Source organism: Sinohyriopsis cumingii, chromosome 14 (genome assembly GCF_028554795.1).
Source record: "Sinohyriopsis cumingii isolate HCF-2022 chromosome 14, ASM2855479v2, whole genome shotgun sequence".
In the NCBI taxonomy this organism is placed as follows: Eukaryota; Metazoa; Mollusca; class Bivalvia; order Unionida; family Unionidae; genus Sinohyriopsis; species Sinohyriopsis cumingii.
Window position 1 is genome coordinate 31,501,996 of NC_142974.1, and position 26,314 is coordinate 31,528,309.

A 26,314-nucleotide genomic window follows, 5' to 3' on the forward strand; every position below is an offset into this window, starting at 1 on the left:
GGACATTTTGATTCATATCAAAGGATGTCCAAATTTTCCATACACATTTCAATCAATCTGTCATGGGGGCATTTTGATTCATATCAAAGGATGTCCAAATTTTCCATACACATTTCAATCAATGTCATGGGGGCATTTTGATTCATATCAAAGGATGTCCAAATTTTCCATACACTTTCAATCAATCTGTCATGGGGGCATTTTGATTCATATCAAAGGATGTCCAAATTTTCCATACACTTTCAATCAATCTGTCATGGGGCCATTTTGATTCATATCAAAGGATGTCCAAATTTATAACCTCTTACTTACCCGACTTCCATTTGTCCTGCCTTTATTTACGATGTTTAGTTTTGTTGTTATTTGCATTTTCTGCCAGTAGAACCAACATTATCCACCAATTTAACTGTTATTCAATTAAACACTCAATAATCGGGCATTTGAAAATTAAGTCCATAGCACACTGACATACATTCAATTTATATTATACAATGTGAAATAATTGATCTTTACTAAAATATAATAATACATATTGTCATTTAGTAAATACTCAGTATCAATACCCTGTATGACAGTAACATCACACGTATTCATGACACATCATAAATATTAACAAACTGTTGCATTGGGAAATAATTACTAAAACTCCATTTTAAAGATTGAAAACATCTTCTCCCATTTTGAGGCAAATTTATAAGACTGAATCACATGTATGATATGGTCTTTCGTTCAAGGTTGTTCTGGTGAAATCTCAAGGTAAAATGAAAATATAGAGTATATACTTAAATACATATAGGGTACATACATAGATATATATAGTGTACATACTCAGATACATAGTGTACATAGATACATATAGTGTACATACTCAGATACATATACTATACATACTCCAATACATATAGTGTATATACTCAGATATATACAGTGTACATACTCCAATACATATAGTGTATATACTCAGATATATATAATGTACATACTCAGATACATATAGTGTACATACTCAGATATATAAAGTGTACATACTCAGATAAATATGGTGTATATACTCAGATATATATAATGTACATACTCAGATACATATAGTGTACATACTCAGATATATAAAGTGTACATACTCAGATAAATATGGTGTATATACTCAGATACATAGAGTGTGCATACTCCAATACATATAGTGTATATACTCGTATCTAGTGTACATACTCAGATACATGTAGTCTACATACTCAGATACATAGCGTACATACTCAGATATTTATAGAGTACATACTCCAATACATATAGTGTATATACTCAGATACATATAGTGTACAATCTCCAATACATAGTGTATATACTCACATCTAGTGTATATACTCAGATACACATAGTGTACATACTCAGATATTTATAATGTACATACTCCAATACATATAGTATACATTCTCCAATACATATAGTGTATATACTCAGATATATATAGTGTACATACTCCAATACATATAGTGTATATACTCAGATACACATAGTGTAATACTCAGATATTTATAGAGTACTTACTCCAAAACATATAGTATACATACTCCAATACATATAGTGTATATACTCAGATACACATAGTGTATATACTCATATATAGTGTACATACTCCAATACATATAGTATACATACTCCAATACATATAGTGTATATACTCAGATACATATAGTGTACATACTCAGATATACAAAGTGTACATACTCAGATACATATGGTGTATATACTCAGCTACATAGAGTGTACATACTCCAATACATATAGTGTATATACTCATATCCAGTGCACATACTCAGATACATATAGTGCACATAATCAGATACATAGTGTACATAAGCCAATACATATAGTGTATATACTCATATATATAGTGTACATACTCCAATACATATAGTGTATATAATCAGATACAAATAGTGAACATACTCCAATACATATAGTGTACATACTCAGATATATATATAGTGTACATACTCCAATACATATAGTGTATATACTCAGATACATATAGTGTACATACTCCAATACATATTGCATATATCTCAGACATATAGTGTACATACTCAGATACATATCCAATATTCACCCCATCAGAATGTTACAAAGTGTCTCACCCTAATAATTGGACATCCATGTAGATAAAGTCCACATTTTTTGTTTCCAAATATGTCATTTTCCATGACAGTCAACTCATTCTGGCCATATATACCATGTTCCCTGTTGTCATAGATACCATTTCCTTGGATTTCCACCTATGAGTATCAATATAAATTAAAAAAACACAAGATTATTTACAAAAGTAATGTCACAGAATGTTGTGCATTCATATGACTGACTAAATGAAGAAAATCATTTTGTTCATCCTATCCTATTTTACTTAAATTCATTTGCTCTAAATTTTCTCCTGAATATGGAAACAACAATGATATCATCAAGGTTATTAATTCCATACAAAAATCTTTACTACTGAATTTAAATCACTGTAAACCAATATCATAGACAGTCATGAGCTATTTGTCACAAATGTCTTTTTTAATAAATGCAAGACACTTACAAACAACATTCCAAATTGTATTTTCAACTATTTTGACACAATTTTGCAAATCTTCTGAAAGTAGGCATTACAAACAAGAATAAGAAAACAAGTCTATCACACAATTAGTCTCCTTTACTAATGTACTTTATTCATCAAAAACTTTCTCATGTGATGTCAATTTTGAATCAATTAGTCTGCTAGTTATGTTTAATACAACTAATTAACAGATTCTGACTTGGTATCACAAAATTTGACAGCAAATCAGGGTTTACACTTAGAGGTAAATAAAAGTATTGGCTGATCAGTACATAGCCAGTAAGTTATGGTACAGGCCAGTATAAATTACAATTAGTAATCCATTTTTCAGCACATGATAGGCTATGCATGGCAGCCAGTATTAATGGTGGAGGAAGAAACCGGGAAAATCCTGGGAAGAACCACCGACCCACGAGAAGCTACTGGAAAGCTTTCTCACATACCCACATTGGCCGAATCCTAGACTCGAACCCACGCAGACAGAGGTGAGATGAAAGTGGTCCGTAACAGAGAGCGCTTTAGACCACTTGGCCACTCGGGGCCCTGACAACCAACCTGGAAATTGGTGATTTTGAAATATCAGTGAAGCCCTTATTCTCACTTTAGAAGCATGAAAATAGAACCATAAAGTCCTAAATGGGCACAGAAGTTTATTTTGAATAGAGAGAAACAGAATCATAATTACATTCAAACCATATACAACCCTTATGTACAGATATAGCAAGAAATAACCCCTTCTCCTTACCAAGGTCAGCAAGAAAACAGTTTTGAGGATTCTCAGTATTAGCTTCACCAAATGGTCCATGTGCTGTAAAAGCAGATCCCTCCTATGAGGTAATGACCTGGATAGGTCTACCATTTGGTTGAGTAGATTGCTGAACCATGATCATTGGGGCCATAAAAGGACTATCAGAATGTGCTGATCAGTGGAGATCATGACATTCTTGAGCACTTACAGAAACATTCTGAAGGGTGGGAAGGAGTAAGTGAATGACAAAATTCCCAAAGGAATACATCCAATACCCATGCCCTGTGACCTGATACAAAAGGGGGGTTTATTTTTCAGTCATGTCAAGAACAAATCCACTAAGTCTGAATAGGAACTATGGACTGGCATGGAGACCAGACCATAAGGACAACCTTGCCTCAGCTGGACAGAATGTTTTAATGAATATGTTTGTTGCCTTGAATATGACAAAGCTGGAGGGAAATATATTCTAAAGCTACCCAGTGAGGAAGGTTCCAAACTCTATGCAAAGAGAAGAAGCAGGACTGGTGTAACTTCTTGTTTCCCAAGGTTATGCTGCTACCACTGTCCTGTTGGAAGAAATCATCACACAGAGATTCCTTATTTGGTTCATGTAAAGCTTAGATAACTGCCTTCATTAACAAATTGTTTAGGTGAAGGGTAACTTTTTCCTAGGAGCAAGAGCTCTGAAGAACTACCCCCCTCTGGCTCTAAGGGTTACATCAGTGTACAAATAAGAGTAGAGTTTAGAGCATGCCCTGGGACCATATATAGAAACTGGTCCCAAATGGGCCAATGAACTGAATTGGTTATACAAATCTGGTCACAGAGAAATCCCAGCTGACAGGGGTTCCCATGCTGTCTCATTAACCAATGGGAGAAACTGTAGAAGGAGTAAGTACATTTTTACTAAGGGAAACAGGTCCACCATAGAGGGAGTGGAAAAGGTAAGCCAATAACAAGGTCATAACTTGAAGATCAGCCAAAAAGAACCAGGATTCTGCCAATCCTCTTCAGTAACTCTTGTGCAATAGCCAGTCATCGATATACTGGGATTGGAGATCCCTAGAGCCCTTAAGTGAATGGCAACTACTTCCATCAGTCTGGAGAAGACGATAAGCTAGGCTATGCATGTGTCACCCCAATTCCTGCCACTGTAATGGTGATGGAACTCAACTGACAGGGAGTCAGTGATCAGTGTCTAGTGTCAATGACCAGTCACTAGCCAGTTACCAGTTCCCAGTCAATGACTGATCAAGTGACTCTAATCAGATAGAGGAATCTTCTTCAGAACTTAAAGAGTGTGATCCATGGCAAGGGTACAGCATCATGTTTCTCAGACAATACTTATGTGATCAATTACATTAGGATAACTTTCTCTGCTACCTCCAAATCAAGCCCTCCCAGAGAGACGAAAATGATCTGTCTATATATATTATGTAAACGAAGGGGAGCAACTTTTACAGGTTACCTCCCTTTTCTACTTGCTAGGTGGCTAGAGTTATACCCATATGTAGTCAGGTTTTGCTTAAGTTAAAACTTGAAGGATTCCCTATACGTCCATATGTCTGTGTATGCATTCTAACCAAGTATGGGAGGCATTCAGAATGGCCTTCATTTCAGAGATGCTGATGTGAAGAGCCATCTCTTGATGCATCCACTTGCCACTGACAATTGTAAAGTCTGGCGGCAAATGTGCTCCTCAACCTGACAAACTAGCATCTGTACACGTTGTGATTTCAGGCTGTGGGTTTTAAAAAGATATTCCTGCTGAGAAACACTTCCTGCCTTGCCAATGACAAAGGAAGTTTTTGATGTTGGTCAACATTGTAATAATTTGATCTAGATGCTCATGACAGGCTGCCATTCTGATAAAAGGGCCATTTGTAAAGAGTGCATGAAAAGCATGAAATACTCTCTTACTGAATGAATAATGTGTGTGATGTATTTTTGAGGCAGACGTACAAGACGGATGTGCCTGAAAAACTCCATTCTGAGATGGATAAATTGTTGAGAGGGATAATATCTGACTTCTCAAAAACTGATTATCCACCCTAGACTGTGAATGATGGCAAGAAGCTTCTTCGTATCTTGGATCAAAACAAATCATACCCAATAATTTTGGAGGATTTGTCCAGGTATGCTGCCATCACTGTTAAGAACAATGTCCTAAACCTTGAGATTACAGTCAGTTTTAAGTTTTGTAGAAGACCCAAGGATTTAAGTTGAGGATGAAAGGATGAGCATGGAATGGTTATACTTTGCCTTGATAGATGAAACAAAGGTATTTGCACAATGTCATCTGGATTGGGATATGAAAATACGTGTCCAACAGGTCTAGGCTGAATTTGTAGTTGTCACACTGCACTCAAAGCTGGACAGAATTTGCCATCTCCATCTTGCATTTTGGGGCAGGATTAAACTGACTGAACATGCTGAGGTTGATTACATGTCTTAATTTGTTGTAGGACTTCATCACCAGAAGCAGTCTAGAATAGAAACCATGTGTGTACAGCTTTCGTACACTGCCAGTTTTATGAGCAAAAATTATATCTCATTCTGTAGTATGTCTCCAATAATTGGATTGCTTGGAGTTTCCATCATGAAGGGGCACATCAAAAGTGGAGGAGGATGGATGAAGGAGATTCTGAGGCCCTCTGACATGACTTGGATCATCCAAAACTTTTGTGGAAAAAGGCTGATTCAGACCCAATGAAACAGAAGGAATCTGGCATGCATGGGTGGGTCATCAGTAGGCGGGAAAAGCTGTAAATCACTGATGGGTGTCAACATAAGTGGAGGAGAAGCAACATTTTCTTTCTCCCCTACCTGTCAACCTGTGAAAAGAAGGGTGTAAAACATCCTATCATGCACATGGTCAAAATTATTCTGTCATCAGTGGGAACTGCCTCTACTGCATCCTTGCTGACAACTGTCCTTTCTCTGGAACAATGCCTGAGCAGTATGATTGTCTAGATATGGGAGATTGTGTTGACAGCTGGTGAAGCAACTCTTGTGATGCCTGTTTTCTGACCTCTAAAGTTCAACTCCCAAACAGATGGGTAGAAACGAATGTGAGGCTGTACATGTCTGAGACATGTTGTGGTTTTCAAGAAGAAGAATGCAGGAATGCATCTATTCTATGTCTGTTACATGAGGCTTTCAGGGCATTAGCCATGGTGTGGTGTAATTCCCTATTCATGACCTTGGTGATACAGGTAATAACATTTTGGTGATACAGGTAATAACATTCCGGGCATAATTATTTCTGGCTTTTTAAGGTGGCAATGAAGGCTTCTGATCCACCATATAACAAAGTGGCACATTGATGTCAAAGGTGAAAATATCCTTCTTTACCATACTTATTTCAGAAAGTATGCTCCAGTGTGCAAATTATACTACTGAGAAGATAAGACAGCTGGCAAGGGACTCATGTAATTAAAACCTTGGCATTAATGAGGTTGAAACAATTTTTTGAGACACCTGGTAATTTCTCCAATGTTTGCAGACTGATTCAAGGTTCTAAATGATTGACTGTCATTGTCATCATCTTCATCTATAGATGCTTTGACCTGGAAGTTAGGGATAAGTGTAAGTGTAGGAAAACATTACTGAATTCTACCTGTTCCATTACCAGATCAGATAATTTATTTCTATTTGATCCCCTTAACTGAGCTGGGTATTGCCCTCCTCTTGCATACATTGAGACCATGGGTAGAGCATTCCATATGGCAGTGATGATGCCATATCATGCAAAATTTATCCATATAATATGCTGTTAAGACTAGTGGTATAGTAGAATGCTGGTTTGGATTGGCCATGTCAGACAGCTCTGTGAATACAGCTGGTTTGCTATGAAAAGGCATAGTAATATTCAGTTTGGCTGATCAGTAGGGCATTTAGATGGGCAGCTATCTGTCTGGTCAGTAGGACATCTAGATGGGCAGTTTACTGTCTGGTCAGTAGGGCATCTAGATTAGCAGCTGTCTGGTTAGTAGGACACCTAGATGGGCTGCTATCTGTCTGGTCTTTAGGGCATCTAGATGGGAAGCTATCTGTCTGGTCAGTAGGGCATCTAGATGAGCAGCTATCTGTATGGTCAGTAGGGCATCTAGATGGCAGCCATCTGTCTGGTCAGTAGGGCATCTGGATAGACATCTGTATGGTCAGTAGGACATATACAGTCAGCTATCAGTAGGGCATCTAGACAGGCAGCTATCTGGTTGACTGGTAAGGCATCTGGATGGACAGCTGGCCAGATCCATGGGATGTTTAGCATAAGACAATGTAGCTACCAGAATGTGACCAGCTGGCTCTGAGATAACCAACTTGTGACCAAGGTAGTCACATATTGCACATTCATATAGCTGAACCAGTTGGTCAACAGTTGGAACTGCATAAGGCAGATGATAAATGCTATGCTAGTTGGTCAATATTGCCATCTATCTGTTCATCCATGAAGGTCAAAGTGTGACTTGCATGTCTTCACATATGGCTGAAATGTTTCTATGCATGGACAAAGTACCATATATTCGTGGACATTCAAGCCTAAATGGCCTAGATATGTTTGGCTCTACACCTTCATGCCCCATAAGAGGGGCGATGTTTTCCTTATAAGTATTCCACCTCATAGGCAGGGGTAAAGGTTTCCTCTCAATGGGATTCCAATATAATTGTTTATGTTGAGACATCAATAATCTGACAAAGCTTTATTAATTTACGAGTTACTGCTCCTTCTGCAGGATGTCTGCCTTCATGGGAATTGCTTAAAGTTTTCATCATTAAGAGGGTTATCAAAAGTGGAGGAGGCCTGATGAAGGAGATTCTGAAACACTCCAACAAGACATGGATCACCCATTTGTTTTGCGGAAAGAGGGTGATCCAGTGCTGATGAAACAGAAGGGGTCTGTCATGCATGTGTGGGTCACCAACAGGCAGGAAAAGATGCAAGTTACTGATGAGTGGTGGGAATCTTGGAGGAGAAACATTTCTTTATCCCCTATCTGCCTACCGTTGAAAAGTAGAGGAACATGACCTCGTATGCTTCGTCTGACCACAGTTTGTTTGTCATAGTTGGAAACTGCCTCTATTGTATTCCTGAGGATTACTATTCCTTCTCTGAACAATCCCTCCACAGGCTGCCCAGATATGGAAGCTTGCGCTGGGAGGTGGTGGGGCAACTCATGTGATATCCATTTTCTGACTAATCTGTTTAACAAACAAACAAGTGATATAACTGAATGGAAGGGTGTGCAAGGTTGCAACATGGTGTGGCTTTAGAGAAAAAGAGTGGTCAGGAATGCATCTCTTCTTACTGAATCCATGTTACAGGAGGCTGTCAGGGCATCAGTCATGGTGTGGTGCAATGCTCTAAAGGCCATGCTGGTTGGCTGGAATTCACATATGACATGAGAAAAGATAACATTTTTTGTGAGTGATTTGAAAGTGACTGATTAACATGGCATCCATAGAAAAAGAGGATGGTTAATATGCATGTGCCTATGACATGGGATTTGGACTGAGACTGTTCTTTCTGAGACTTTCTAAAACATTTTATGTAAGGATCAAATTATATAGTGTGGATGAGTGTGTGTGTGTGTGTGATTTGGAATTTTAATGTAGCTTTAACAATTTTTCAGTCATATTGCTACGATGTCTGCAGTGTGGCAGTTTATAGTGATGTCTAGCACTGGGGCATCTTGCCACAGACATGTAGCACGACGTCCCACCCAGTCACATTATCCTGAAACCAGGCCGACCAGTCCTAACACTAACCTCTTAATGCTGAGCACCAAGCGAGGCAGCTGTTAGTACCAGTCTTTGGTATGACTCGGCTGGGGATTGAACCCACGACCTCCCACATCTGTGGCGGACGCTCTAACCACAAGGCCACCGGAGTAGTTTACAGTGTGGCTGAGAGTAATTCCATCCCCCAAAAGCTAAGCAAGGCAAAAGTTAAAAATACTGAAGTAATGCTAATAAAAACACAAGTCCAATGTCATTTTGACATCGACTGGGCCAGACCCTGTTGGCTGGCCTAAAATTTTCCCTTATTTAAAGCTAATCTGCAACATCCTTAACTTTTTCTGTCTGCATGTGAGAAAAATCTCATATAAATAGTAGCCATTTTTAACTGCCTTCATGCCTGCAGTTATTATTAAGATATAGTAACTTTACTTATGCCACAACAACTCAATGACAGCCACCACCAGTTGCAACATATTCTTTAGTTAGAAGCTACAGGAACTGACTAAATGCTTTAATTTTTAAAATTAAAAAGGTGCATGACTTAATACAAAATTGTAAACTGCAAGAGTTTCATAATGAATGAAACATCAATATTCCTGAATGTCATAAAATCATACACAGAACAAATCATACAGAGAAAAATCATACAGACTCAAATCTGCAAGTGCATTATCGAAGGTAGATCTAGGTATGTACTGATTCATATGGATTTATGTGACATACGATTGAAGCAGTTATTAACCTTTCCGGCACTGGAGATATTGACACCATTTCCAGCATTCCATGTAATCAGATTGTCTTTAACTACCAAAGAGGGGCCCTGGTCAATGCAAATTCCATCTGAGTGGTTACCATGGATGTAGTTACACTGTACCAGGACCGTATCTCCAAACATAAGTGAAATGCCTTTCCCTATATAAAAAGAAAAGAATTCAGATTAAGTAATCTAGTAAATTAATGAATGAATTTTTCATGACATTTTGAGCTCTACACCTACAACATACTTAGAAACAATTAAACTTTTCCATTTTTCATCCATAATCTTCTTATAATTATATAACAGTCTTACATGAATATAAATGAGCAGGTGTTTAAGAATGCTGTATTTACATAGGTGTGATACAGCCTGGTATATCAGCAGTTAGGTATCTATGATACAGACAGGCATATCAGAAGTTAGGTATTACGTAAGAATGATACAGACAGACATATCAGAAGTAATGTATGTATGATACAGACAGGCGTACCAGCAGTTATGAATGTATGATACATACAAGTGTATCAGTAGTTAGGTATGTACGATACATACAGCAGTTACATATGTATAATACAAATAGGATATCAGCTGTGGGGTATTAAGTATGATACAGAGAGGATATCAGCAATTATGTATGTATGACACAGATAGGATATCAGCAGTTAGGTATATATTACACAGATAGGATATTAACAGTGTTGTTATGTATATTTGATTTAATTTATATTTGATTAATTTAATTGTTTGTTTGTTAGTTTTCATTTTTTTATATTCCATTACATGTTATTGAAATGTAATTTAATTTACTGAAATTTAATTCAGTTATAAACAACTAATAATAGAAACATTGTTTCTAGGTTCTGACCTTGATTCAGAACCAGTAAAGTAACTTTTTTTTATTCATTCCCAGTGTTGTTGTTGTTGTTGTTGTTGTTGTAGGATTTAACGCCATTTTTCAGCACACGATAGGCTATACATGGCGGCCAGTATTAATGGTGGAGGAAGAACCCATTCCCAGTGTAAGAACCATTTGTTTCAGTCAAGGTCATATCTAGCCTATGTGTCAAATAACATGACTCCAGATAGACTTTATCAGCATAAATTGATGCCATTTGGGATGATGGGTTCACCAAGTACTTTTCAGCATTTAATGAACATGATTACCTCTGGTCAAGATAATTGTGATGATTACATCAATGATGTCATCATCTACAACGACACCTGGAAAGAACATTTAGCAACAATTTGGAAATTCTTTGAAGACTCCGATGCAAGTTTGACAATTAATTTATCCAAATGTGAGGTCTGCCATGCTTATGTAACATTTCTAGGACATATTGTAGGACATGGACAAGTTAAACCTATAGATGCTAAGGTCAAAGCTTTCTCTGAATTCCCTGTGCCTGTTAGTAAAATGCAACTGATGCGATTTGTATGTATGGCTGGATACTATTGGAAATTTTGTTCCAAATTTTCTATAACTGCTGAACCCGACAAATGTATTGAGCAAGAAAACCTTTGGACTGAAAAATGTCAGGAGGCTTTTGATCAGTTAAAGGACATACGTAACAGTGCACCAGTATTTACAGCTCCAAATTCTAGTCATTCATTTAAACTGTCTGCTGACGCAAGTGATGTTGTGGTTGGAGCAGTATTGATTCAAGACGACGAAAATGGTGTTGATCATCCATTGTTATTTTTTTTAAGAAATTAATTAGGCACCAAAGAAATTATTCAACAATTGAGAAGGAATGTTTGGCTTTCATAGTGGCATTACAACATTTTGAAGTTTACATTAGTTCAGCTTCATCTTCGATTATTGTGTTTTGTGATAACAACCCCCTTACTTTCATTGGCAAGATGATGTTGTTGTTGTTGTGTGGTTTAACGCCATTTTTCAGCACAAGATAGGCTATACATGGCAGCCAGTATTAATGGTGGAGAAAGAACCTGGGAAAACCTCGGAAAGAACCACTGACCCATGAGAAGGTACTGGCAAGCTTTCTCACATATCACATAGGCTGAACCAAGACTCGAACCCATGCAGAAAGAGGTGAGATGGCAGTGATCCCTAATCTTGAGCGCTTTAGATCGCTCAGTCATTTGGGGCACCTTGACAAGATGAAATATAAAAACCAAAAACTACTAAGGTGGAGTTTGTTCTTATGGGAATATAATATTGACATCAGGCACATCAAGGGAAAAGACAATTTAATAGCAGATGCACTTTCCCGTGAAAAGAAATATTATTTCATGTACACTTTGTATAATTCAGAAGAGTTCTTCTGACTTTTCTTTTTATAAACCTCATGTATAATTAACCTATGGTAATAAGAAAGATTTATTATATAAATCTTTATTTTTCTTTTAAGGGGGTAAGTGTTATGTATATTTGATATAATTTATATTTGATTTAATTTAATTGTTTGTTTGTTAGTTTTTAAAAAAATTTATATTCCATTACATGTTATTGTAATGTAGTTTTATTTACTGGATTTGACATTGTCCAGAAATTTAATTCAGTTATAAACAACTAGCAATAGAAACACTGTTTCTAGTTTCTGACCTTGATTCAGAACCAGTAAGGGTTCTGGTAAACAACTTTTTTTATTCATTCCCAGTGTAAGAACCATTTAATTCAGCCAAGGTCATATCTTGCCTACGTGCCAAAATAACATGTATCAATTGTTACAAACTCTGGGTTTTCCAGAGGACTGACCCACATCTGGGCATCTGTTATGTGTTGTAGTTTGATTTATTACTGATGTTTTGAGAAAGAATAGTCATTCTTGCCTTAACACTTGAGATATCAAAGTGTTTTATGTTGTGACCAGTTTTGGGCTAATTATTTTATTTTCTTCAAATTATTTTGATTTTAATTGATTATTTTCTCTTGGAAATATTAGTGCTCTCAATTAATTTTGGGACAAGGACATTTATCGAAATTTATACAGAATTCAAAAACTGGAATCATATTTTCTGTGATCCTACATGAGGCTGTTGACACTGCAGCACTTGCTGACTATTTATGACATCGTCGTCTTCAATTCTGGATTTCATCAGGATTTGAACTCAGCTTCATTTGGACTTTTTATTACTTGGGTTTCTATTTTTTAATTCTTGCATTATTTTTGGATTTGATTTATAGAACTGTAAGTTCTTTTTCTCATTTTTACCTTGTTTTTCTTGGGAAATAAATTATTTGTTCACTTTTACAAAGCTTGTTGTGTTTACTCTTTTCTTGTTACTTTTTGAAAGAGCCTAAACAAGTAACAGTGTAACTAACTGAAAGGATATCAGCAGTTAGGTATATATTACACAGATGGGACATTAACAGTGTAATTAACAGATAAGGTATCAGCAGTTAGGTATATATTACACAGATAGGATATTAACTGTGTAATTAACAGATAGGGTATAAGCAGTTAGGCATGTATTATACAAATAGGATATTAACTGTGTAATTAACAGATATGGTATCAGCAGTTAGGTATGTATTATACAAATAGGATATCAGCAGTTACATATGTATTACACAGATAGGATATTAACTGAAAATTAACAGATAGGGTATAAGCAGTTAGGTATGTATTATACAAATAGGATATCAGCAGTTACTTATGTATTACACATATAGGGTATTAACAGTGTCTTTTACAGGTAGGATATCAGCAGTTAGGTTTGTATTATATGAATAGGATATCAGCAGTGTATGATACAGACAGGATGTCAGCAGTATATAATACTGATTGGATATCAACAGTTAGTTATGTATTACACAGATAGGATATCAACTGTTAGGCTTGTATAGTACAGATAGGTGCACCTGGAATCAAATATTTATGATCGTACATATAGGCATATCATCAGTTACATGGCTTGCTTCTTGCTCATTTTGTTTTTTTGTTTTTTATATTGTTTTAATGATTATGTTGTAAAAGGCCTCAAGGGAGATTACTGTATTCATTAATGAAGTTACCTTCTATAAATAAATTTGTTTACCAATTATAATTATTAGCATCATTATAATTATTATTATTAGTTACTGGAGTGAAACAATTTGATATTAAGACACTTTGTTACCAATGAAAGCTGTTCCATGCACACATTATGGTTAGACATCTAGGTAGTTTTCAATACAAAACAAGTACAATTTAAGTTGCCACATTCAACATAATACCAGCACAAAGAACATAACAAAAGTTTTAATTGGATAAATTCAGTAAGGTAAATGAACACCATGATAAATGCATACACATACAATATCATAAATGATGTCCTCATAGTGTGTATGTACATAGTAGAAGAGATAGTACATTCATTCCATGTTGGGTGTTATCTAGTTTAGGGAGGCACTGGTTCTACTAACATGACTACATCTTTCAGCCTGACTCATCACACAAAGCTGAACAGTACCATGGCATCCAATATGAATAGTTGTAAGTTTTAAGAAAATCATAATATTCTAGCTGGGCTTCATCAGTCGCTTCCTCCCATGAGCAATCATAAAACTGAAGCCTCTTCCTCCCTCCCACAAGAAATTATGAAACTGCAACTATTTCCCTCCCAGAAGGAATTCTGGAACTGCATCCACTTCTCTCCCAGGAGGAATTCTGGAAATGCAGCCACTTCCCTCCCAGAAGGAATTCTGGAACTGCAGCCACTTCCCTCCCAGGAGGAATTCTGGACATTTTAATACATACCCATATTGTGATAGACTTTGTTATACTCTACTGTGACATAAGCACATGGAGGTCTGCGTGGCACAAGGATGTCATCAGCAATGCCCATGTTCCAAAGATGGGAGCCCTCCTGATTTGAAGCCCCCTTCTGCTCTATGTCCATCATGGTCTCATTGTCATGGTTCATGTCCTGTTTATTCAGAAACAGAGAATTGGCCTTTTTTAAGTCAACTTTCTAATGGATTTTGTCAAAGTATATCACAAGGAAAGGAATATTGTGACATCGTGGGCTGGGATCAATTAATTTTGGTAATCAACTAGTTAACTAATTACTGATGATGACATTTAATGTTGCTCATAAAACAATTTAAATGGTAAATGTAGATCATACATCACCAACAGGCCCATTTGTTAAGAGTTGACATGAAACAAAGACTGCTAACAGTTTGTTTTATTTCTTATATTTTGTTGGTTTTAACATCACTTTTAATAAAGACTATATCACCCTGAGGAAATGGAAGCAAAGTCCATTTCCCAAAGAACACTTAAATAGCAGAATAGGGCTGTCCTGAGTTGATACTGAACCAGTAAATTTAGATTTAATGAGTTTGATGCTTTCACAACTAAGCTAACAGAAGTAGTCTTAATGTTAAATTTAAGGATAAAACGTAACTTACATTAACACAATACAATCTGGAATTGAAGCTCAATCAACTGTTGAATTGCCACATTACAGATTTATGAAAAGATCTTAAATTCATTAATAGCAGGTTTCAGATTACAGATTATATAACAGCAGCAATCTTACAACAGGTTGTTTTTTGCTTTCCTTTCCCTGACATTTGTTTTATCTATTAAATTGATTGAACAGTGTAGATCTAATGATATCTGAATTTAATCTAACATTAAACCTGGTTGTAATACTATCTTTCCTTATTTCATCCTGCCCATAATTTCCAAAATTTTCTTTCTATTTGATATTTTATAGTGATTTCCTTTTTAAGCATGCTTCAAAGATATTAAAAGGTTTTCTTTAGTAAGTATAACAGACATAAAAATATGAATGTTTTCTGCTAGCTAGTTGTCTTTTCAATCACAGTAAAAAGCAATACACAGAAACACAATACCTTCTTCTGAAATTAAAATCAACAGAATTTCATGAACTGGAAATGTACCCAACTGATGAATATATGGTTTCTGAACACTCTGACATGAAATAACATTTACATATCTCCACACTTTTGTCAGTTAAATTTAGCTATACCCCTGAACTCTCACTGTAAACCCCACACACACACTATATCATATCATGCCCATGAACAGATCTGGAATGCATTTAATTTTTTCATATTTAGTAATAATAATCATAATAATAATTTAATAATAATTTATTTATTGAGGGTGACTCATATAGTTGACGAATATTCTCCCTTCAGGCCTTCTTAATAATTTATACTGAATCTGCACCACACAAAATAGTAATTACTATTTATTTTAACATGTTTTTAGTATTACAGGTACTAAATTCTACTATAATCTATTATTAATAACACATACATACTTATGGTATTTCTTCTTAAATACTTTAATAGTTTCTGCAGATTTTGCATACACTGGAAGCTTGTTCTAGAGAACTCTACCAGAGTACTGGAAGACTGTCTTAAATTGCTGTTCTTGGTTTTGGTGGATTAAGGTTTCATGCGATGTTGATCTCAACTGGTAATGTGTTGAACTGAATAAGGCCTTAACATGCTTTGTGCAGATCCATGCAGACATTTATATATAAAAAGTGCCTTGTGAAAATCATTCCTTTCATATATTGTAAATCATTTTCACTAAGTAAATAACGCTTTTCATGAACAATAAACAGATGCATCTAAAATAATGATTGCTGCCCCATTCTGAAGTTTATACAACCTGTCATGTAGAGATTTGGCATGGTTTTCCCTTGCAGCTGAACAATAATCAATTGTTGGAAGAATATATGAATTTCTTTTATAGAATGTGAATTTCTGTAGGTAAATATTTCTTGATTCTGTCGAGTAGGGCAATAAGAAATTATTCTGGGTTCCCCAATTTATGTAGTTTTGGAGATGTCCCCCAAATCATACATTTTGTGTTACCTTCATTAATACCATCTTATTTTCTTGTGCCCAACTTTGAACTCTAACAAGGCCTGAGTAATCTTGCTTGGATAATTCAGTTTTGGAACTAGATATATACAAGGCTGCATCATCTGCAAACAAATAGGTGAGTAAAGGGAGGGATATCAATGGTTTTAAAGGTCTGCCCCAGGGGCTACACATTCAATGTCATGTACATGGGAATAATACTACCAAACAGATCACATTTTCCACATCCGTCCTAAATGATAACACAGGTGACCTTCAAAATCTCCTCCCCCATGCCACCCACCCACATATATCAGGACTTATTCTATAAACATTAAGTAGGGTGGGGTGTGAACCCACTCCTTTAAATTAGAAAAGATACATACCATAAATTGTACATGATACAAATGTCTAGAAACCTTTTCCACACTAATGATCTTGCTTCACCATGAAGCAATGGGCATGATTTTATGGTATGAGACACACTGCCCACTGGTCAATATAACTGGTTAATGTATCGTTAAAATATATTTACTGAATTAAAAGTTGTACTCTGGACAAAGGAACAAGTCACAGCTGCATTTTCCTTTTCTGTGATCATCATTGTGGGGCAGGGTAAGTGACTATAATACACAATTGTTATGTATATTGGAATTAATTTATATTTGATTTAATTTAATTGTATGTAAGTTTTAAAAACATTTTTACTTTTATTTCATTACATGTTAAGTAATGTAATTTTGTTTACTGGAGTTTAACATTTTCCAGAAATTAGTTTGACCTGAATGTTTTATCGTAAACACCTAAAGCTGACCTAGTTCCCGACATTGATTTAGAAACCATTGAGTCAAGTAAACAACTTTCTATTTTTATCTTATTCTAAGAGTAAAATGATTGGATTTAAACAGTCTCTAGTTCAAAATTCTGGTTTTACCAGAATTGCACAGTTGTCATGTTTAATGCTTATGTTTAAAGAGAATTTAGTCAGTTTGGGTTAAAAACACTTGATGTCAAGGTGTTCGTTTTGTTGTGACCAGTTTGGAGTTACATTTTAATTTTTCTTCAAATTATTTAGATCCTAAAAGACAAAGACAAAGACATTTCTTTAAATTTTATTCGGAATTCAACCACTGGAATATTATTGTCTGTGGAACAACAAAGAACTGTGGAAACAACATCACAATACTAGATACAGCATACGTCATCGCCTTCTATTTTGAATTTTCATCAGGACTCAAACTCAAATTTCATTAGAATATTTCATTACTAGGACTTCTAATTTTAATTCGTGGATTAATCATGGATTATTTCTGGATTGATTCTTAAAACTAAGTTCTTATTTTTATATATTTTTACATTGTTTTTCCAGGGAAATAAATTATTTGTTAAATTTTACAAAGCTTTTTGTTTTCGCTTCTTCTTTGTTACTGTTTATTAGAGTCTAAATATGTAACACCATCTGATCATGAAAAATACCTGGGTACAATTTCATTACATTATCTTCACTGATTAAAAATTGATACTTTGCATGAGGACATGGGACAAAGAAATGCATTTTCCTTTGCAGTCTCTTGACAATGAGGCAGGGCACATAACTACTGCACATGACACTCTCGCTATGCATGATATATAACTGTGAATGCATGATAGATAACTGTCAGTGCATGATATATAACTGTCAATGCATGATAAATAACCATCTATGCATGATATATAAATGATATGCATGATATATAACTGTGTATGCATGATAGATAACTGTCTATGTATGATAGATAACTGTCTATGCATGATAAATAACTAGCACTGCATGATATATAACTGGCTTAGATTTCATTACAATATCTCCAATGTTTCAAAAATTAAACTATGAACAAAGATTGAAGTCCAAGAATTACAATTTCTATTACTGCTATTTGACTGTGAAACAGTGTATTGGTACATCATACAGTCATGATATATATTTGGTCAAAGTTTCGTGAAAATCTCTCCCTTGACTATAAAGTTATGGGCCAGAAAAAATAAATGTTTATGTTGATAACAAAGGGTTGATTTTCTAAATATCAGGTAGACTTACTCAATTAAGCCAAGGTAGGGCTTGCAAATATATGCCAATTTCAAGCAGCATGATGAAATTCTGCTGTGATTATTTAAAAATTCCACCTCTGCACACATGGACAGGCAGCATTGCAAAATATCCACACTTCTATTAAGTACTGCAATAATCAAGTCTAACTCAAGTCATAACAATCTCCATCCAAACTGAATCTCAATTCAGGCATACTTTTAAAATGACAGGCAACAAAAAATATAAACCCATAGAGTTATATACATACACTGAGACACAGACAGTGGTAATATTAAATGCCACGCACTCTCCCCTCCAGATACTGAGGGTGGGTGGTTGTGTGGAGGAGTTATATAACCTGCAGGAAGACCTGAAGAGTGAAGAACAAAAGAATAACATGAAACCAAATCAGGATAAGCCATACCTGCCAAAACACAACACGTCAAAAGAAAAACATGATTTTGATTCAGATATCCATGATAGAAAATTTCTAAATTGCGTCTTTGGGTGACTATTCCATTTTGAAAGCACCTTCCTCGGGTCCCCAAGTATTTTTTGCTGGTACACAATGATGGCCATAACAAGAATAATCTGCAAACAGTGATGCTTAATGCTCATTGCAAACTCATCACAGGACAATTTATACAGTTGATTGTCACAGAGAATGATCACAGCAAACTCATCACAGGACAATTTATACAATTGACTGTCACAGAGAATGAACATAGCAAACTCATCACAGGACAATTTATACAGTTCACTGTCACAGAGAATAATGATAGCAAACTCATCACAGGACAATTTATACATTTCATTGTCACAGAGAATGATCACAGCAAACTCATCACAGGACAATTTATACAGTTGATTGTCACAGAGAATAATCATAGCAAACTCATCACAGGACAATTTATACAGTTGATTGTCACAGAGAATAATCATAGCAAACTCATCACAGGACAATTTATACAGTTGATTGTCACAGAGAATAATCATAGCAAACTCATCACATCAGACAATAGTTATTACTCTTCATCACTTTGACTTATAATGCTGAAGCCATCTTTATTAAGATTAATGGATGGTTTGATCAGTGGCAATGTTTCCTTGAAGTTGGATTGTACTCTATCACATTGTTTCAGTAACGGGAATAGTGTGGAAATGTGACAAATGTTTTATGGCATAGTGTCCAATGCACACTGATTCAGGAAAGATTGAGTCAATGTTGAAATGAGCAAAGCCCAGAAAGGTAATATTTAGAATTCCTAGTTGATTGAGTTTGTGACTTGCAGCAGCATGGGGGAGCTTTTTATTATTTGCATACACTGCAAACATATTATTGTCATTAGACATTCTGGACTGTATGAAATCCATGTACATAGTAACACAATCCAACATCAAGACAATCCAGCATCAAGACAATCCAATATCAAGACAAACCAGCACCAACACAATCCAACATCAAGACAATCCTGCATCAAGACAATCCAATATCAAGACAATCCTGCATCAAGACAATCCAGCACCAACACAATCCAACATCAAGACAATCCAACATCAAGACAATCCAGCACCAACACAATCCAATATCAAGACAATCCTGCATCAAGACAATCTAGCACCAACACAATCCAACATCAAGACAATCCAACACCAACACAATCCAACATCAAGACAATCAAACATCAAGACAATCCTGCATCAACACAATCCAGCATCAACACAATCCAACATCAAGACAATCCGGCATCAAGACAATCTAGCACCAATACAATCCAACGTCAAGACAATCCAACACCAACACAATACAACATCAAGACAATCAAACATCAAGACAATCCTGCATCAAGACAATCCTGCATCAACACAATCCAACATCAAGACAATCCAGCATCAAGATAATTTAATATCAAGACAATCCAGCACCAACACAATCCAACATCAAGACAATCCTGCATCAACACAATCCAGCATCAGCACAATCCAAAATCATGACAATCCAACATCAAGACAATCCAGCATCAAGACAATCCAAAATCAAGACAATCCAAAATCAAGAAAAAGAAAATCCAGCATCAAGACAATCCTTGTTCAACACAATCCAGCATCAACACAATCCAACATCAAGACAATCCAATATCAAGACAATCCTGCATCAAAACAATCCAGCATCAAGACAATCCAGCATCAAGATAATCTAATATCAAGACAATCCAGCACCAACACAATCCAACATCAAGACAATCCTGCATCAACACAATCCAGCATCAGCACAATCCAACATCAAGACAACCCAGCATCAAGACAATCCAAAATCAAGACAATCCAACATCAAGACAAAGAAAATCTACCATCAAGACAATCCTTGTTCAACACAAACCAGCATCAACACAATCCAACATCAAGACAATCCTGCATCAACACAATCTAGCATCAAGACAATCCAAAATCAAGACAATCCTGCATCAACACAATCCAACATCAAGACAATCCTGCATCAACACAATCCTACATTAAGACAATCCAACATCAAGACAATCCTGCATCAAGACAATCCAGCATCAAGACAATCCAACATCAAGAGAATCCTGCATCAACACAATCTAGCATCAAGACAATCCAAAATCAAGACAATCCTGCATCAACACAATCCAACATCAAGACAATCCAACATCAAGACAATCCTGCATCAACACAATCTAGCATCAAGACAATCCAAAATCAAGACAATCCTGCATCAACACAATCCAACATCAAGACAATCCTGCATCAACACAATCCTACATTAAGACAATCCAACATCAAGACAATCCTGCATCAAGACAATCCAGCATCAAGACAATCCAACATCAAGAGAATCCTGCATCAAGACAATCCAACATCAAGACAATCCTGCATCAAGACAATCCATCATCAAGACAATCCAACATCAAGACAATCCAGCACCAACAAAATCCAACATCAAGACAATCCAACATCAAGACAATTCTGCATCAACACAATCCAGCATCAACACAATCCAACATTAAGACAATCCTGCATCAAGACAAACCAACATCAAGACAATCCAGCATCAAGACAATCCAACATCAAGACAATCCAACATCAAGACAATCCTGCATCAACACAATCCAGCATCAAGACAATCCAACATCAAGACAATCCAGCATCAGGACAATCCAACAACAAGACAAAGAAAATCCAGCATCAAGACAATCCAGCATCAAGACAATCCAACATCAAGACAATCCTGCATCAGGACAATCCAGCATCAAGACAATCCAACATCAAGACAAAGAAAATCCAACATCAAGACAATCCAGCATCAGGACAATCCAATATCATGACAATCCAACATCAAGACAATCCAGCATCAGGACAATCCAATATCAAGACAATCCAGCATCAGGACAATCCAACATCAACACAATCCAACATCAAGAATATCCAACTTCAAGATAATCCAGCATCAGGGCAATCCAACATCAAGACAAAGAAAATCCAACATCAAGACAATCCAGTATCAGGACAATCCAATATCAAGACAAGCCAGGATCAGGACAATCCAGCATCAAGGCAATCCAACATCAAGACAAAGAAAATCCAACATCAAGACAATCCAGCATCAGAACAATCCAATATCATGACAATCCAACATCAAGAAAATCCAACATCAGGTCAATCCAACATCAAGACAAACCAACATCAAGACAATCCAACATCAAGACGATCCAACATCAGGACAAAGAATATCCAACATCAAGATAATCCAGCATCAGGGCAATCCAACATCAAGCCAATCCAACATCAAGATAATCCAGTATCAGGGCAATCCAACACCAAGACAACCCACAATCAAGACAATCCAACATCAAGACAATCCAATCTCAACACAATCCAGCATCAAGACAATCCAGCATCAAGACAAAGTAAATCTAGCATCAAGACAATCCAGCATCAGGACAAACCAACATCAAGACAATCCAGCATCAGGGCAATCCAACATCAAGCCAATCCAACATCAAGACAATCCAGTATCAAGACAATCCAATAACAAGACAATCCAGCATCAGAACAATCCAATATCAAGACAATCCAACATCAAGAAAATCCAACATCAGGTCAATCCAACATCAAAACAATCCAACATCAGAACAATCCAACATCAAGACAATCCAACACCAAGACAATCCAACATCAGGACAAAGAATATCCAACATCAAGATAATCCAGAATCAAGACAATCCAACATCAAGAAAATCCAACATCAGGTCAATCCAACATTAAAACAATCCAACATCAGGACAATCCAACATCAAGACAATCCAACATCAAGACAATCCAACATCAGGACAAAGAATATCCAACATCAAGATAATCCAGCATCAGGGCAATCCAACATCAAGACAATCCAACATCAAGACAATCCAGTATCAGGGCAATCCAACACCAAGACAACCCAGCATCAAGACGATCCAACATCAAGACAATCCAATATCAACACAATCTTGCATCAAGACAATCCAACATCAAGACAATTCAGCATCAGGACTATCCAACATCAAGAGAAAGAAAATCCAGCATCAAGACAATCCAGCATCAGGACAATCCAACATCAAGACAATCCAGCATCAGGACAATCCAACATCAAGACAATCCAGCATCAGGACAATCCAACATCAAGACAATCCAACATCAAGACAATCCAGCATCAGGACAATCCAACATCAAGACAATCCAGTATCAGGACAATCCAATATCAAGACAATCCATCATCAGGACAATCCAGCATCAAGACAATCCAACATCAAGACAAAGAAAATCCAACATCAAGACAATCCAGCATCAGAACAATCCAATATCAAGACAATCCAACATCAAGAATATCCAACATCAGGTCAATCCAAAATCAAAACAATCCAACATCAGGACAATCCAACATCAAGACAATCCAACATCAAGACAATCCAGCATCAGGACAATCCAACATCAAGACAAAGAAAATCCAGCATCAAGACAATCTAACATCAAGACAATCCAACATCAAGACAACCCAGCATCAGGACAATCCAGCATCAGGACAATCCATCATCAAGACAATCCAACATCAAGAAAATCCAACATCAGGTCAATCCAACATCAGGTCAATCCAACATCAGGACAATCCAACATCAAGACAATCCAGCATCAAGACAACCCAGCATCAAGACAATCCAACATCAAGACAATCCAGCATCAGGACAATCCAACATCAAGACAAAGAAAATCCAGCATCAAGACAATCCAGCATCAAGACAATCCAACATCAAGACAATCCAACATCAAGACAACCCAGCATCAAGACAATCCAACATCAAGACAATCCAGCATCAGGACAATCCAACATCAAGACAAAGAAAATCCAGCATCAAGACAATTCAGCATCAGGACAATCCAACATCAAGACAATCCAGCATCAGGACAATCCAACATCAAGACAATCCAGCATCAGGACAATCCAACATCAAGCCAATCCAACAACAACACAATCCAGTATCAGGACAATCCAATATCAAGACAAAGAAAATCCAACATCAAGACAATCCAGCATCAGGCCAATCCAGCATCAAGACAATCCAACATCAAGACAATCCAGCATCAGGACAATCCAACATCAAGACAAAGAAAATCCAGCATCATGACAATCCAGCATCAGGACAATCCAACATCAAGACAATCCAGCATCAGGACAATCCAACATCAAGCCAATCCAACATCAAGACAATCCAGTATCAGGACAATCCAATATCAAGACAAAGAAAACCCAATATCAATACAATCCAGTATCAGGACAATCCAATATCAAGACAATCCACCATCAGGACAATCCAGCATCAAGACAATCCAACATCAAGACAAAGAAAATCCAACATCAAGACAATCCAGCATCAGAACAATCCAATAACAAGACAATCCAACATCAAGAAAATCCAACATCAGGTCAATCCAACATCAAAACAATCCAACATCAGGACAATCCAACATCAAGACAATCCAACATCAAGACAATCCTGCATCAGGACAACCCAGCATCAAGACAATCCAGCATCAAGACAATCCAGCATCAGAACAATCCAACATCAAGACAATCCAGCATCAAGACAATCCAACATCAAGACAATCCTGCATCAACACAATCCAACATCAAGACAACCCAGCATCAGGACAATCCAACATCAAGACAATCCAGCATCAGGACAATCCAACATCAAGACAATCCAACATCAAGACAAAGAAAATCCAACACCAAGGCAATCCAACATTAAGACAACCCAGCATCAAGACAATCCAACATCAAGACAATCCAGCATCAGGACAATCCAACATCAAGACAATCCAACATCAAGACAACCCAGCATCAAGACAATCCAACATCAAGACAATCCAGCATCAGGACAATCCAACATCAAGACAATCCAACATCAAGACAAAGAAAATCCAACACCAAGGCAATCCAACATTAAGACAACCCAGCATCAAGACAATCCAACATCAAGACAATCCAGCATCAGGACAATCCAACATCAAGACAAAGAAAATCCAGCATCAAGACAATCCAGCATCAGGACAATCCAACATCAAGACAATCCAACATCAAGACAACCCAGCATCAAGACAATCCAACATCAAGACAATCCAACATCAGGACAATCCAGCATCAGGATAATCCATCATCAAGACAATCCAACATCAAGAAAATCCAACATCAGGTCAATCCAACATCAAAACAATCCAACATCAGGACAATCCAACATCAAGGCAATCCAGCATCATGACAACCCAGCATCAAGACAATCCAACATCAACACAATCCAGCATCAGGACAATCTAACATCAAGGCAAAGAAAATCCAGCATCAAGACAATCCAGCATCAGGTCAATCCAGCATCAAGACAATCCAACATCAGGACAATCTAACATCAAGCCAATCAAACATCAAGACAATCCAGTATCAGGACAATCCAATATCAAGACAAAGAAAATCCAACATCAAGACAATCCAGTATCAGGACAATCCAATATCAAGACAATCCAGCATCAGGACAATCCAGCATCAAGACAATCCAACATCAAGACAAAGAAAATCCAACATCAAGACAATCCAACATCAAGACAATCCAGCATCAGGACAATCCAGTATCAAGACAATCCAGCATCAGGACAATCCAGCATCAAGACAATCCAACATCAAGACAAAGAAAATCCAACATCAAGACAATCCAGCATCAGAACAATCCAACATCAAGAAAATCCAATATCAGGTCAATCCAACATCAAAACAATCCAACATCAGGACAATCCAACATCAAGACAATCCAACATCAAGAAAATCCAACATCAAGAAAATCCAACATCAAGACAATCCAGTATCAGAACAATCCAACATCAAGATAATCCAGCATCAGGGCAATCGAACATCAAGACAATCCAGCATCAGGACAATCCAATATCAAGACAATCCAGCATGAGGACAATCCTACATCAAGACAATCCAACATCAAGAATATCCAACTTCAAGATAATCCAGCATCAGGGCAATCCAACATCAAGACAAAGAAAATCCAACA

At 36.6% G+C, this 26,314-nt stretch overlaps 1 protein-coding gene across 2 annotated transcripts in view; it reads right to left on the reverse strand.

Annotated features, from left to right (window-relative positions):
- The window catches only part of LOC149783517 (uncharacterized), a 99,211-nt gene that overhangs the window by 11,201 nt on the left and 61,696 nt on the right, over positions 1 to 26,314 (reverse strand). For both annotated transcript variants that reach the window (XM_089931759.1, XM_089931760.1), the window contains 3 exons: positions 14,550 to 14,718; positions 9,832 to 10,001; positions 2,136 to 2,273 (listed from right to left, as the gene is read on the reverse strand). In XM_089931759.1, the coding sequence (XP_089787885.1) occupies positions 2,136 to 2,273; positions 9,832 to 10,001; positions 14,550 to 14,718 (477 nt within the window). The remainder of the gene's footprint in view (positions 1 to 2,135; positions 2,274 to 9,831; positions 10,002 to 14,549; positions 14,719 to 26,314) is intronic.